This window comes from Aethalodelphis obliquidens, unplaced genomic scaffold, assembly GCF_003676395.1.
Source record: "Aethalodelphis obliquidens isolate GAN/ISIS:26980383/991018 unplaced genomic scaffold, ASM367639v1 scaffold2, whole genome shotgun sequence".
Classification (NCBI taxonomy): Eukaryota; Metazoa; Chordata; class Mammalia; order Artiodactyla; family Delphinidae; genus Aethalodelphis; species Aethalodelphis obliquidens.
In genome coordinates, this window is record NW_020837946.1 from 61,189,286 (window position 1) to 61,206,141 (window position 16,856).

The 16,856-nt window shown below is 36.7% G+C and overlaps 1 protein-coding gene across 10 annotated transcripts in view; it reads right to left on the reverse strand.

Moving 5' to 3' along the window:
• Positions 1 to 301: 301 nt before the first annotated feature.
• ERICH2 (glutamate rich 2) overlaps positions 302 to 16,856 on the reverse strand; it is a 30,505-nt gene continuing 13,950 nt past the window's right edge. For 6 of the 10 annotated variants that reach the window (XM_027128571.1, XM_027128616.1, XM_027128615.1 and 3 more), the window contains 4 exons: positions 10,996 to 11,183; positions 7,539 to 7,596; positions 1,147 to 1,218; positions 302 to 500 (listed from right to left, as the gene is read on the reverse strand). In XM_027128571.1, coding sequence (XP_026984372.1) covers positions 379 to 500; positions 1,147 to 1,218; positions 7,539 to 7,596; positions 10,996 to 11,183 — 440 coding nt within the window. In that variant the 3' untranslated portion in view covers positions 302 to 378. The other 4 variants (XM_027128595.1, XM_027128580.1, XM_027128587.1 and 1 more) reach the window with 2 other exon arrangements.

Here is a 16,856-nt window from a genome sequence, read left to right on the forward strand (position 1 = left end):
TAGGCTCTACCGATCAACAGGTATATGATGCTGGGCAAATGACTCACCCTCTCTGGGCCTCAGTTTTCTCATCTGTTGAATGGGAATGATAATAGTGCTAACCTCATAGGTCTGTTGGATTCAACAAATTAATGTATATAGAACAGCACCTGGCACATAGTTAGTGCTATGTGTTTTCAATGATTACTTCCCTCTCTGAGTAGCTCACCTTGAGCTAAAATCTAAATATTAAGAAGGAGCTCAAACTAATATGGATAAATTAAAAGAACTCTGTACCAAATAAAGAACAGTTAGACTGAAATGCAGCTCTCTTCTTTGTATTTCCATAGTATACAGTAATGAACATACACGAAGATTAAACTATAGCAGCAACTGTCATCACCCATCTTCACATTCATCAGAGCTTTCTTCACTTGGATCCTCACTGCTCTCCCCTTCACTCTCACCACTACTGTCCTCTTCACTCTCTTCATCATCTTCCTCCAGATTTTGAGCTTTCTCTGCCACAGAAAGGGAAAGACTTGCTTTAAATGTTTCTTAGTATTTCTACCCTCAAAAAATCACAATTCTTCTTGTTTTCCCCGCCACTAAGAAATACATATTTTTGGAATGTGAGAACTGAGCTGAAGTTTGCTAACTGCATGTAGGGTCAAAGCAGTAGTACAAAGAAGAACATATTCTTACTGGCATAAAGATGTTTGTGGATTTAAAATAAATTTAAAACATTGGTCTATAAAAATATTTTTTACTAACGTCAACTTCATTCTTACTTAAATAGAATAAGAGTAAAGTGAGATTCAGGGTGATTTAGAGGGTACTGGCTTTGCTTGGAACTGGGGGATAATCCCTTTAGTGCCTGGCACAATTAGCAGGTTCTGTTCCCCCTGAGGACTCTGTCAGTGCACAATACCTTGTGCCCAGGGAGCCTGCTTTGCTTGGGCAGTTCCACCCCACAGAGGAAAGGGAGTCATCTTGACCATCCACAGAGGACAAGCCGGTTTCATGAAACCATCCAAGACAACCATTTAGCCTTTTCTTAACCACTTCATGAGGATGTACTTTGCCAATCTCCTGGGGCAATGGATTTTTAAATAGTGACTGCTCATAGTTCTATGAGAAAGAAGTAATTTCAATTTTTAAATTTACCCATCAGCAGCATTTCTTCAATAAGTGAGGAAAACTCCTTGGCCTCAGGATTTTCTGGTTCATAGATTAGGACTGAAAATGGACAACAGAATGCATATTATTAGTGTTTGAAGTGTTTCAGCAAACAGCGTCTTCAGAATGAGACTGAAACTGTCAATGAGAGTAAGTGAAAATGCACAAAGCAAAACCACCAACAATTATACCATGGGTATATCTAAGCGCAGATAGAGAAAATGTTCTACTTATCTTAGGTGCTTTGTAAGGGAAATAATCCTCATTCTAGTTTCTACCTCCTGTCCAAAGAAGGAAATCTCTATCACTATGAGGCTTCCCTCATGGGCCTGTAGCCAAAGTGTTTCTTGACTATAAGCATTCCCCAAACAAGGTGCAAATCCCGCAAAACATGGAGACTTTATTAATGACACCCTAGTCATCGCCTACTTAACAGCACCCTCACCTCTTCATCAGACCCATTGTTTTTAAGTGCTATTTATTCCTTTTTGCTGATCCTTCATGTGAATGTGTCATCTTTCCTTTGGACCGTATCAATAGATTTCTTTTTAGGCCTGTTAGTATGTTACCAATGTCCTAGAGCCCAGAAAGATCTACACCTTTTGTTTCAGAGTTTTCTAGGCTAGTTTATTTATTTTTTCAGATCTTGCTCTACAGATCTCTCTCTCTGCCTTCTTCCTACCTGCCTTGAGGTGTATTCATAATTCTGCATCATCCATTTAAATGTTGTGACTCCTGCGTAATATCTTGATGGCCCCCAGGGGGCACTGAAACATCAAGCGTGCTATTTGCCTGGCTAACAGTGAGACAGAGAATTGTGGATGGTTCACTTAGGCCCCAATGGCTCAGAGGGCCTCACCCCATATGGCTTTCATCCTGACACACTAAACCACGGTCTTTATTTCCTAATTCCTAATATATAACAATGTACCATCAATCTGGGTTAGCATGAATGTGCACCTGCTCAGAACATGCTTTTAAGGCTTCTAGGGGTATTTATACATCTTCTAAGGCTTCTGATAAAAGTGACTGTTTGTACATTTTAACTTAGACTAAAATAATTTAGCAGTCTAAATCTTTCTCTGAGGCTAAGCCTCTCTCTAGAGCAGAGTTTCTCCAACTTGCTCCTTGAGATACTAGTTTCTTAAGATGTTAATATGCATTTGGGAAACTAGGTTAATGAAGTTAATCAGGTAAAGCTTATAGGAGTAACTGCAGGATTTTACATAGCCATTAATATGCTCATAACTACTATGGATCTTACAGAGAGGAGAATGTGGTTTCCCCAATTTATTATCCCCATGGAATCCTTTTTTGGTGGAACACTTACTAAGAAATCTTGAACTAATATTCCTTGGAACGCAGCTTAGAAAGTTTCATGTTGGAGTTAGGATTATTCCATGGGAGTGGAGCATGGCATCAGCTATTCTCAGCGTTTAACAAAAAATGCTGGCAATTGTCAGAGTGACGGAAAGGTATCTGCTTTGAAGCTTAGCCCTGCAATATCCATCCTAGGTGATAAATAAAAAACGCTTTGACAGGCTAGTAGGGTTTGTAAAAAGGCAAGAGAAGCCCTTAGCACATGCAGTTGATGTTCCGGGAGTTATTTCCCAACCGGGGCCCATAAGCAGAGGCCGGTATAGACCCTGAAGAAAGACTGTCAGATGTGAACCCTGGCTCTGCCACTGTCTAGCTGGGTCACCTTGGTGAAAGCATTTAATGCCTCTGTACCTCAGTTCCCTTATCTGTAATAATACTATTGACCACATTAGGCTGTTCTGATGAATCAAACAGATAATATGGATAAAGATAAATACTTAGTTTAGTCCTTGGTGCATGGTAGGTGCTGAATAAATGTTGATTATTAGCTTTCCTGGAGTGGTTCTGGGCCTGGAGAAAGGCTTGGTTCCCTCCTAAGTGTGCAGTGATGCCTCCTTCTGGCTGAAGGGCTGGGGCAGGGAGCTGGGGATTCTGCTGCCCACGGAGCTCTAAGGCCCTCAGACAGGAGGCTATGCTAGGGTACACAGACTGTTGGTCTTGTTCACTGTTGCAGCCCTAAGAGAGTACCTGACACAGAGGTGGAGCCTTCAAAACATTAAAAAAAAAAAAAAAAAAAAGGAATAAATGAATATAGACAACTGAATAGGAAGCAGTCCTTTTATGCCTTGATAAAAATTATACTCTAGGCTAATAAGAAAGGGTGATTTATTTTACTCAAAAATAAATAGAGGGCTTCCCTGGTGGCACAGTGGTTGAGAGTCCGCCTGCCGATGCAGGGGACACGGGTTCGTGCCCTGGTCAGGGAGGATCCCACATGCCACGGAGCGGCTGGGCCCGTGAGCCATGGCTGCTGAGCCTGCGCGTCCAGAGCCTGTGCCCCGCAACAGGAGAGGCCACAACAGTGAGAGGCCCGCGTACCGCAATAAATAAATAAATAAATAAATAAATAAATAAATAAACAGAAAACTTTATAGGAACTTTCTTTTCTGAAGATACATCTGTATTTGTGTTAGACCCATGATGATGAGAACCATTTTGGTTTTCAGGCCATTATTTTTAAACATTTACAATTATTATAATTGACAGAGTAGGTCTTCAAGGCTTAAAAGTTATTTTTGTAGAATCTCGGGCTGCCTGTGAGCAGAAGTGTTGGCACCCTGAGATGATTGGACTGCAGGTAAAGAGACCAAGAAATGGGAAGACTGACAGAAAATCTCACAGTCAATCATGAGACTTGGGACTCTTGACTTGCAGTCTCATTTAAAAACCACTTTTCCAAGGCTTCACCAACAACTTTTTTAGAAGGCAGGATAAAAAGAAAAGAACCCATTTGCACCTGGGATGCAGGATGGGAAGCCCTGCAGCCAAGTGAAGATACAAATGATGATACGGTGATTGGTTATTCAAGAGAGTGGATTTGTAAAACATTTCTGCAGGGACAAAGATGCGCTATTTCATATAAACTAGTTGCCTTAGATACAAATAAAAAATATATTAGTCAACTTATAGGAGCCATTTCAATCTGATTGATTCATAAAAGCATCTCTTTTCCAAGTCTCTGCCTACTTAACCAGAAATATAAGCTTATTAGTCAAATGAGGAAATGGAAATATAGCAAGAAATCATAGGCTCTCAAGCCAGACCTGGGATCTAATCCTAGCTTTACCACTGGGTAGCTGTGTGACTTTGGGTGAATTAGTTCTCCTTGCTAGCCTCACTTTGCTCATCTGTAAAATGAGGTTAATCATATCTGTCTCATTGAATTGCTGTAAGAATTAAACAATGTATGTTTAATGTTCCCATAGTAGGTGTTCAATATATACATATATAAATACATAAAAATGTAAATACACAATCTATGTTTACATGCATAACTTTATAAATATATACATAGAGAAAGGTGGAGTGTTTCATGGAAGAGCTAGAAGATGGGGGGAAAAAGAAAGAGACAAAAGAATATCTATGCTGGAAAGAACAGACTTGTGGCTGCCAAGCTGGGGGGATGAGGGAGGGACGGGTTGGGAGTTTGAGGTTAGTAGATGCAAACTATTATATATAGAGTGGATAAACAACAAGAGCCTACTGTATAGCATAGGGAACTATATTAAATATCCTGTGATAAACTATAATGGAAAAGAATATGAAAAAGAATGTATATATATATATATATATATGTATAACTGAATCACTTTGCTGTATAGTAGAAATTAACACAACATTGTAAATCAACTATCCTTCAAACAGATTTTTAGAAAAAGAATATCTATGCTGTAAGAATTTACATATAATATTTTAGGGTCCATGCTAGATGAAAACAATTTGTTTTGTCTGTTGCTCTGAACACAGAGAGGGACTTTGGGTAAGCCCTCAGCCAAGCGTTCCTATTTGCATCAAAGAACTAGCACTTCCTTCTCCCTGGAACAGTCTGTCTACAACTCTCTGTTCTTCCTTGAACTTGCCTGGCTTTGCAAAACCGGGGCCTCCCTAATTTTCACATCCTTGCCTGGCAATCTGCCTCAGGGGTAGCCAATCTTACTTTGCACACCCCTGCTCTCTATGCTCATTCTCTGGGCCTTCTTGCTCACATTTCCCATCAGCCTCTTCTTCCTCTTGGGAGCAGCTCTTTCCCATCTGGCTCCCTGGATCATGGTGCCTGCCTTAGGGCACTCCATAGCTTCTTTTCCTAGAGTTTAGTCCTTAGTTTTAGAGGCACCACTATTTGCCATGGACAGAAGAGAGTAAACAGCATTACTGGATGAGTCAGTAAGAGTGCAAACCACATCTGATATCAACCCCAAAAGGGTTTAGAGCATGTGTGCTCTGAGTTCTGCTTTCTCTCCAGCTCCCAGCATAATGTCTGGTACAGAGTTAGTGCTCAATATTTATTGGTTGGAAGGAAGGGAGTGAGTTTTTAAAGGAATATAATCCCATTAAGATATATCAGTTTGAACTTTTTCATCCCCATTGACCTGGCCCTTAATGCACGTGCACTGGTATGTCAGGTCCATAAGCATTATACTGAGCACCTGCTGTTTACAGTTTGGGCTAACAGCCAAAACTTACTGACAGATGTGGTGATATCCGTGTCTATATTTTGTAAGCTTTAGCCAGAGGCTTTTCTAAAATGATTGATGAATATATAAATATAATATAATATGTAAATTTTCCTACAATTAGGCTCCACAAGAAAAACTCAAGAGAACTGGGAGCTAGAGCTACAAAATCACTCCCTTCTATACCAGCCACACAGAGAAGAAAAGTAGTTGAGGGAAAAGGAGGCTGGGGTTCCAGTTCTGGCTGTGTCACTTGCTCCCTGAGCAGGGCTACACAAGCTGCTTAACCTCTCTCTGCTTCAGTTTCACTATTTATAAAAACAGAGGATTGGACATGATTCTCTCTCTAAGGATTCTTTCTGATTGGAAATTCTGTTTGTGGGCCACCAGAAACAGTTTTGATTGAAATATTTTATTCGATGGCTCTAAAGGTCAAAAATGCTTAAAAGGATTAAACAAGGCAAATTATTTTGGATATAAAATAGGTAGTGTTAAAGCATTCAAAAAACCCATTTTAAAAATTAGCCAATGATTTAAGAAGTTCTGTATCCACAGTGGGGACTCTGTGAGGCAAGGGAGAGTAGACCCCATGTCCCTACACTACATTTTCACTAAAAGATTTTAACCATAAGACAGGTCTACAATAGTTAATATTTCAAGTCCATTATTAATAAAGTTTAATTGTAGAGTTGCCATTTTCTCCTTTAAAATAACTAAGACTAATGAAGTAAGAGAAAAAGGATAGGATAAATTAACTCAAAAACAGGTCAATAGAAGATATCCAAACTGAAGCATAGAAATAGAAAGAAATGGAAAAAACAGAGCTGAGTATAAGATACATGTGGGACACCATGAAAAAAAAGTCTAATTTATGTGTAATTGGAGACCCAGGAAGAGAAGAGAGAGAATATGGCAGAGGCAATCTTTGAAGGTTAATGGCCAAGAAATCCTCAAATAAATACAAAGAAAACCACCACCATTTTGAACGTCAAGTCAAACCACTAAAACCCAAAGACAGAAAAATAAGGTAGTTCATATCATTCCTCTACTCAAAAGTGTCCAGTGGTTTCCCACCTCACTCAGAGAAAAAGCCAAGGTCCTTAAGCTGCGAAAGGTTATGCAATCTGCACAACCCCTGTAAGCTGTAAGCTCTCCAACCTCATCTCCTATCATACTTTCCCTGGCTTATTCTCAACACATTTGCTATTAGTCCTGCCTGGAACACACTTCCTCCAGATGACAGGACTCACTTCCTCAACTTCTTCAGGTGTTTGCTCTAGTCTTCCAGTGAGGCCTTCCTAGACCATCCTACTTAAAACTGCTTTGCCTCCCTCCCAGCATTTTCTACTCCTTCTTCCCTGCTTTATTTTTCTCCATAGCACCTATCATCTGTGACACACTAGTTACAGATAAATTTATCTGTCTGAAACTAGATATAAATGTGGGATCATTATCTGTCCAGTGCCTAGAACAGTGCCTGGCACACGTAGGTACTCAAATATTTGTGGAATAATTGCCTGTTAAGTAAGGCTTTCTGCACTACACAACACTTCTTTGAATCTAAAGGCACAATGCTACCAACCTGTTATCATGAGGCTAAGGGTTTTGACTTATTTTTTAATGGTGTAATTAGTCTCTGTCATTTTATCCCACTCAAAGTTACTCTAGAAGTCTAAATTAGTCCTTATACCAATTTTTACTATCAAGGATTCACTGAGACACTATCAGAGAATTCATTAGATGTATGATAATCAGACCATCTTATATATTATGGAATGTATTTGGAAACAGAGAAGATTGGAAAAAGGAAAAGTATTTTGTACTTACTCTTCTGACATAATTTTTTTGCCAAATGGTAGTCTTGGCCCATTTCTGATCTCAGGAACTGGAAAACATTCAGAAATTCTTCAGCTACGTAGTTTCACAGAGAATTTAAATGTCAATTATAAACTCCCTAGAAAATATTCCATTAATGATTAACTATTTTGCTTTTAACTTTTACTTGTTTTTCCAGGGCTGAGTCTGTAATCAGTCAGTTAATGAGGACTATTTAAGGACTATTTAAGGCCACACAGAATAAGTATGATACCTCTGCTTTGCTGCAGCCACACAGTGTACACACTACTGAACAATTTGAGAATATGTAGGTTGATTCAACTGGCATAGACTCTGAAGACTTTAATCACCTTAATATCCCTTTGGTTCAGATACAGCTTTTATTTGTGAACTTAATCCATAATTACACGACAATACTTAGTAAAAAATATAGATTTACAATTATGTATATTCAATATTTTCCAGTATTGATTGCCCTTATACCATCTAGTTTTGCTTTTACTATTTTTATTGTAGTTTTTTTACTACAAAGTAATATTTGTATGCATATTTGTATGTATATTTTTGTAGGTAGGAAATTTAAATGCTAAATAAACACATTCTGTCCCCAATTTAATAGCATTAAATAGCATTTTTACCATTTAGAGATGTTTATTTTTAACATCTCCATGAACATCATTTTAGTATTTTTTCCATAAATGAACACATATATATTTACAAAAACTAGGATTATTCAGTAACTTTTAAAAAATACACCACATTTCATGGTCATTTTCTCCCCATGGAATTAAATATTCTTGTTTATTTTTTTTACTTACTTAGGCTCCACAATTTACTGATCTTCTATTATTAGTTATTTAGACACCTTCCATTAAAAAAAGAAGCCTACACTCAGATAATTATTCTTGCTTGTGTGTCACATATTCTGAACCATTTGCAGGTATACTAGGTTTACGCTGCAAGAGATAGGGACATGAAGTAATATTAAAGAGTCTTTGGCTGGTACTGATCTGCATATGAGTATGAAGAAACTGAGGCTGGAGAAAGAATCACTAGAATGAGCAGATGGAATACTCACTGGACCTCACACAGGGCTGAGAAGAACTCATGTTCTCTCCAGCCAGAGTGGAAGGTCCTCTTAATACAGAGAGCACTGGGAAGAGTCCTCATAAGGGGACTTAAGGGGCCTTAGTAGTGTCCCTACACTGTAAATGTTGCCCTGGATCTTCCCAACAAAGTTAAAAACCAAAACTCAAAAGGAGAAACCTATTTCCAAGTAACTCAACTGTCCCAGATCAAAGTCCAACAACAAAAGTTTGTATCCAAGAGCATAAAATTTACAACATCTAGGATTTGGTAAAAAATTACCAGGCATGCAAAGATGCAGGAAAATATGACCTATAAGCAGGAGAAAACTTAATCAATAGAAACTGACCTAGAGTTGACAGAGGTGATAGCATAGCAGAGAAACATGTTAAAATAGCCATTATAAATATATGCCATATGCTCAAAAGTAGAGAAAATCTGAACATGATGAGGTGAGAAATGATAGTTACAAAAATATTTAAAGAAAGCTTCTAGAGATGATAAACAGGATACCTAAAATGAATAATATATATGCATATATATGGGGCTAGGGAGGGAGAGGGAGAGAAGGAGGGAAATGGACTTAACAGCAGATTATAACTGCAAAGAAAAGATCATGAACTTGAACAAAGAGCATTAGAAATTTCTAAAATAAAATACATAGAGGGACTTCCCTGGTGGTCCAGTGGTAAAGAATCTGCCTTCCAATGTAGGGGACATGGGTTCGATCCCTGGTTAGGGAACTATGATCCCACATAGTTGCTGTGGGACAACTAAGCCTGCACACCACAATTAGAGAGCCCATGTGCCACAACTAAGACCCAGTGTAGCCAAAAATAAATAATTTTTTAAATATATAGAAAAAAACATGAAAAAAAGGGAACATCAGTGATGATATTGGGTGATCTGACATATGTATAATTGTAGCCCAGATGAAGAGAGGGAGGGCAGAGATCAGAAAAAACATTTGAAGACTTAATAACTGAACATTTTCCAAACCTGGTGAAAACTATAAACTCATAGGTCCAAGAATCTCAATGAACAGAAGAAATAGGTCACATCAAGGCATATCATAATCAAATTGCCAAAACTAATACATATGAAAAAAATTTGAAAGATGGTAAAAAAGACATATACATGTAAATAAAAATAAGAATAACAGCAGACATCCTGTCTAAAGCTATGCAAAATGTGAGAGAATGGAGCAACCTTTCAAAGTACTGAAAGAAACATGGCCCCCCACCATAAAATCTCCAGCTATCAAATCCTTTAAAAATAAAGGTGAAATTAAGACTTTTCAGACAAACAAAAGCTGAGAGAATTCATTTCCAGCAGAACTGCATTATAAGAAATAGTAAGGGAAGCTTTTCAGGTAAAAGGAAAATAATATCAGGTAGAAATTTGGATCTACACAGAGCTATGTAGAACTCCAGAAATGCCTTCCAAAAGAAGATATTTTCCATTAAGAAAATCTCTTTAAAAGATAGCTAACCATCTAAAACAAAAAGAACAATGTATTGTGGGGCTTATAACACATGTACAAGTAAAACACATGACAACAAAAATACAAAGGATGAGAAGGGGGAAATGAAAATGTACTGTTATGAAGTTCTTATGATATACATGAAGTTGTGTAATATTAATTAAAGGTAGACTGTGACACCACAACAAGTGAGGTACAACTGTTTTGTTCTCCATAGAATTATCCGTAAACGTTTATGTACAATTTTCGCATGTGACGTTTCAGGCTTCAATGCCTTTGCCAATGCTGTTTCCTATGCCAGGAACACCTCCTTGATATGTTTACCAGATGAATTCCTACACATCCCTCTTCATGTTTCTAAGATTCCATTCATGTCTCTTCCTCTAAAAATCCTTCCTTTACCCATTTCTCCTGCTTCTATTCTCAATTAGTCACTCAATCCTCCCAGTTCCCAGAGAACTTTCCAAACACCTCTACTATACATATTTCCTTTTATTATAAATTGCATTATATACATAATATGTGCCTGTTAGTTCTCAAGGGTAAGGTCATGTCTTTCTTATTTATCTCTAAATATCCCAAGTAACTAGCATGGTACCCAGTAAGTAAAAAGTTTTCCTTAAAGTAGTCCTTGAAGAGTCTTATGCCCAAACTTCTCTTATTCCTGCTTCTGCCTTTACCAGAATACTTTGAGTCACTTCTAGAATCTTCACTCACCTCTACCCTGGTGAAAGTAGTAAGAAAGATGAGTAACGAGGTAAGCATCTGTGTGTGGGCAAGGATATTTTGACCATTTTTTTTAGTCTGCAAGACTATATACTATTCAGCTATTTTAATATTTTTAAGTTTCTTGAGTTATAACATACGAGTAAAACTTACTTCTGTCATTAACTCTAATGGGGCATGAGTATCCTTATTAGGGTTACTGTCTTCCTCATTATCTTCATCATTGGTATCATCCTCACCATCATCATCTGTTGATTCAGACAACTTGTCATCAGTATCCTCAGGGGAATATTCATTATTTTTCTCCTGCTCTGTAATGACTACATTTTTGCTCATTTCACCTAGAAAAGAATACATATAATTTAATCAATAAATATTGAAATGTATTCAAAAATTTAAAATGGTCACTCCTAAATTATAATGTAGCAAGTGTACATGTTTACTACATGTCCTCCTGTTCTGGATTTTTTTTCATGACTAAACAGCACTGCAATAAATTTACCTGATTTCCATTTCCAAAAAAGGTAATAAAACTGCTAAGTGAAACAGGAAAAAACCCAAACCGATAATCCTGAGCTGATGTTAGTGTTGTTTGGTGCTTGAAATTGTAATAAATGGAAAACGGTTTTGTTTATAAAGAATATAATAACTTCCAGAAAAAAAGAAATTAATGCTATTCTATCCACAGAAATACTTTTCTTAAATTTTTCTTATAGGAATGTAAATGCAAAATAAAGAGCTTGGAAAGTAAAAGTAAGACTATAGAGGTTGAAAAGTAATTCTTCTTAGGCAAGTAGTCACTGCTTGGATACTTGAGAATAAAGTTCTCTCTCTCTCTGTATACACACACACACACACACACACACACACACACAGATTAGGAAGAGATACATGTGAAGTGTTCCAGATATAACCAGAAGTTACATAACACTATTAATGATTTTTCTTAATGTCAAGTCACAGTACCTATGACCAAACATAGATGACTGAAAAATAAAAAATAAGCACTACTCTGACTACCCATTCAGTGCCCAGCACTACGTTGAGCCCTAGGAACACAAAAATGAACAGTCATTGACCTCAGCGTGCTCACACTCTAACTGGGGAGTCAGAAACATAATGGATAATTATAAAACAGTATGGCAGTAAGTGATAAAGATGTGTACTAGGTACATGGGAGACCAAAGGAGAGCCCCATCCTGGTCTGAGTGGATCAGTTTTTCCAAGGAGAGGGGATAGCATGAACCAGTGAAAAAAGAATGTGTGTGGAGCTACAAGCACTTTGTTGTTGTGTATGGGTCAAAATTGAGGCTGAAATGGTGACAGATGTAGCCAGAGGGGTACAAGCTGGATAATGGAGTCTTGTGGGCCTTGGAGTTAGAACTTTATCCTAAGAATGAAGGATTTAAAAGTAGGGAAACAAAGTAGTCATGAAAGATTTAAGTAGGGAAACAAGTATGATCAATTCTGAATTTCTGCAGGAATACCTGGATACCAGGGTGGAACGTGTATTTGAAGGCAGACAGGAAAAAAAAAAAAAAAAAGAGCAGGGAGAGAGGTGGTTAGAGGTGTCTTTAAAAAGTCCAGGTGAAAGAGATGGATGACAGGGCATTGTTAAAATAGGGATTGAGAGGAGGAGATATATTAGAGAAATATTTAAGAGGTAAAACCTCCATGGCACAAGCTATTGAAACATTTTCCAAATTTCAGTAATATACTATCTTCATCCATTTTGCCATATGAGAGTATCACCTATACTATTTACTTAATTTTTTTTAAATTTACTTTTTTAACTTAGAAATTTTGCCAGATCATAAATATTATCATCCACAAAACTGATGGAGGTACTAATAAAAGTAAGATATAATAATCACAGAAAATATTATACACCATTACTCTTCTGAATACTACATATATTAACTCATTTAATTCTCTCACCATCTCAATGAGGTGTGTCCTATTTTTATCCCATTCATAGATGAAACTGAGAGACAGACAGGTTAAATAACTTGCCCAACTTCACACCACTGATTAAGGTAGATCTGGGAGTCATTTTGGCTCTGGAGTCCATATTCTTAACCAGGTCTTATATTATTTTTTTCTAATACACATTAAAATATACTACTATTAAAGTAATTTAAAAAAAATTTACCCTCTGTTTCCTAAAATTATCTCTTTGGGAAACACTACTGAGTTTGCCCAGTTTTTTGGCTCTACAGATGAATTTCAGTTTCAACCTTAACTTGTGCTACATCATCCCCTTCTTGTAAGACTTTGAGTGTGTGGGAAGTCTTGAGGTGTCTTCTTTGATGGGAGTGTGGCCATGAGCTACTCTAAATAATGTAGAAACACTGGTGTTAGAAAGAAGAAAATGAGGAAATCTAGGAAGGTTGAGAGAAGACAATGTTAAGAAAAAGCAGGCCAAAAAAAGAAAAAGCTGGGAAAACTCCTCACTCTAAGCAAAAGGTACTATCTATCCTCAAAAGGGATAACAAGTCCTTCCAAGAGTGGGATGCCTGGGCTATTCAGTCTATCTACCTGTTTCCTTTACAGTCTCCGTCGGCTCATAACCACTCTAATCTTCCAGTGTGTACCCACCCTGTTCACCGACTCATCACACTGGTGTCATCAGGGATGGTCATAATAGGGAATTAAGAACTTTATGTGATGTCACAGGAACTCATTCAATTCACAAACACTGAGTATCATGAGAGAGGTTTCCTGATCCCTAGATCTAAGATAGTTCTCCCTCCTCCAGGTGCCATTTATTTATATATGGCTGTCTTATTTGTGTTTATTATTAGTGTTTAATAGTTGGCTATCTATGTGAACTCCATAAGGGCAAGGATCTTGGCCATTTGCTAACTATTATATCCACAGCTTCTAAACAAGTGCCTGGCACTCAGTAAACCATTGTTGAATAGGTGGAACTTGTTCATGCTTTCACAGGTATTTCAATTCATTCTAAAATTGAATACCCTATCATTATCATTTTATGTAATGTATACCCATGGATCCCACCTGACTGCATATCAGAATCATCCGGTACCTGAGTCTGAAAAATTACTGATTCCCACAACCCGCTCCAGACCTACGAGTTGTCAACATCCTAAAGGTCCTAGAGAAGGAGGGCTGAATTAGAAGCTACAGTTACTCAAATAAAACAAATATTATTACCTGTGCTTTCTTTTAAGAAGGAAGATGACCATATCTTAGACTGTAGATTTGTTTCTATATCTTTATTTTCAATAGTCTTTGGAGATACTCACTCTAAATTCTTTAAAGAAACTTTACTTTCAATATTTTTTGAAGAGACTTCCTTACTAAATGTTAAAGTAGATAGTGAAAAAACACTTTTCTAGGTCACAATTCTGTTTAAGGTTCTATATGGGTTCATACACACATTTAATATAAACACACAATATAATACACCAACAATAAATAGCTAAAATGCAATATCTTCTTTGTGGAAAAGCATTAAAAATAAGTTTTACTAATGATTAAAATTCTATTTCTATTGGGCATTTGTCATTGTGTAATGATTCTTAGAATCTTTTCAGAGTTAACATAGAGTATATAAGCAATCCATTACCTGAATGTTCCTGGCATATCATTGTGATATGATGGAATAAAACTATTTAAGGAATACTAGTCTTCAGGTTTTTTTTTTTCAAGTTTGTAAGTCAGTTCTTACCGTTGCTAAATGCTATGCTTGGGACTTCCCTGGTGGCACAGTGGTTAAGAATCCGCCTGCCAATGCAGGGAACAAGGGTTCGATCCCTCATCTGAAAAGATCCTACATGCTGTGGAGTAACTAAGCCCATGCACCACAACTACTGAGCCCGTGTGCCACAACTACTGAAGCCCGCGTGTCTAGAGCCCGTGCTCCGCAACGAGAAGCCACTAAAATGAGAAGCCTGCGCACCACAACGAAGAGTAGACCCCCTTGTCACAATTAGAGAAAGCCCACATGCAGCAACGAAGACCCAACGTAGCCATAAATAAATAAATTTAAATTAAAAAAAATAAATGCTATGCTTATGGAGTCCAACACTAATATTAACCCCTGGTCATAATACAAAGTAGCCTGCTTTTTCATTAAATGGCTGAGATAAAAATGGGTTAATTTTCTCTTTTAGCCTTCAAGCCTGATACCTCTTGTCAACAGATAACACACTGAGACAGACGAGTCTTGTGTGGTGCACTCTGTTTACAAAGACAGGCACCCATGCTGGTGGAAAAATAACCCCAATTTCGTTTTTTGTATCTCCTTTAATGTGATTCTTTTAATATGTCTCCTTTACTGAGTTTAAAAAATTCAACTTTTAGTTTTCATGGAAAGATATAAAAAGATGTAAAGTGTTATTATTTTTTCCCCTAAGTTATAGTAGCTCTGTTTTATCCCTATCGAAATGTGAATCTAGAACATTAGTAGTAAAGTTAGTGATTTGTACAGTGCTTTAGCAAGTATGCTGAACAGCTTGTTATATTCTTAATACTATGGGAGGGAATGGAATCTTCACTTCCCCAGTATATGCTGCTAAAGCAAAACCCCACTCTGTTGATGAAAAATACAAAGCAAAGATGATTTACATTTCTACCTCTGCCCTCCTTGATTTTCTAATTGTGAAAGAGAGCATCCAAGAAGAAACCCTACACATGAAAAGTTAAGAAGTCACTTAAGTATCCAGTTTCTAGCATGGTTAGAGTCCTATTATGCCAAAGGTCACCACAATTACTAGAATTCATACGCCCTAATATCTAATCTAGATAAAAGGAGGACTTCACTGCCTTTTCCCAGCCACGAATTACAGTATTTCATTGAATCTAAGATACCATTTTTTCTTCCTCTTTTTTTTTTAATATTGAACTATAGTTGATTTACAATGTTGTGTTAGTTTCAGGTGTACAGCAAAGTGATTCAGATACATATATATACACACACATATATATATGTATCTTTTTCAGATTCTTTTCCTTTATAGGTTATTATAAGATATTGAATATAGTTCCCTGTGCTATACAGTAGGACCTTGTTGTTTATCTATTTTATATATAGTAGTGTGTATCTGTTAATTCCATATTCCTAATTTATCCCTCCCCACTTTTCCCCTTTGGTGACCATAAATTTGTTTTCTAGGTTTGTGAGTCTGTCTCTGTTTTGTAAATAAGTTTATTTGTATTATTTTTTAGATTCCACATATAAGTGATGTCATATAATATTTGTCTTTCTATGTCTGACTTACTTCACTTATTATGATAATCTCTAGGTCCATCCAAAGATATCACCTATTTATTATAAGACATTTGTCACCTATTTATTATAAGACATACTGACATATTATATTACACATTATAAGACATATTATAAGACATTAAGAAAGAAAAAGTATTGTCAAGTAGAGATGTTAAAATATGTATGCTTCAGAATCTATAAAATATGGTACTTATATATTCACTAAGTTATATCACTAAAGAAGGGAATTTGGCTAGTCTAGTTCTGGATATTTGAATAATTTGAAATGCCTTTAATAATCTTAATGTCCTAACATGGAGGAAGCCAACATACTCAATGACCTGAAGATAAATAGGATATTACTATTTGAGAAGCAGTGAACATGCCATAAAAATACATATGAGAAGTGACCAAATCATCATTTTAACAGTAAAATGTGAATTCCTTTTCTGCTCACTTTCTGATATAAAGTCTATCTTGTATACAGTCTCAAAGAAGCAGAGGACCAAACTCCAACCTGCTCTTCAACTATCATCTGTTGACTTCATTTGAGAAAGTGACATTACTTATGATACCAATGCTTCTAACCATTTAACAAAAATAGATAACCAGCATACTCTAAAATATATTTTCTTTAAATACAATTACAATTGAGGAAAAATTCAAATTTTTACTTTGGAAGATGGGAAGTATTTACTTTAGTATCTACTAAGGTTAGAGAGTTAGTCAAGTTAGATATCCCACTGGAACATATTTACACCAGAGGGTGGATAACCTA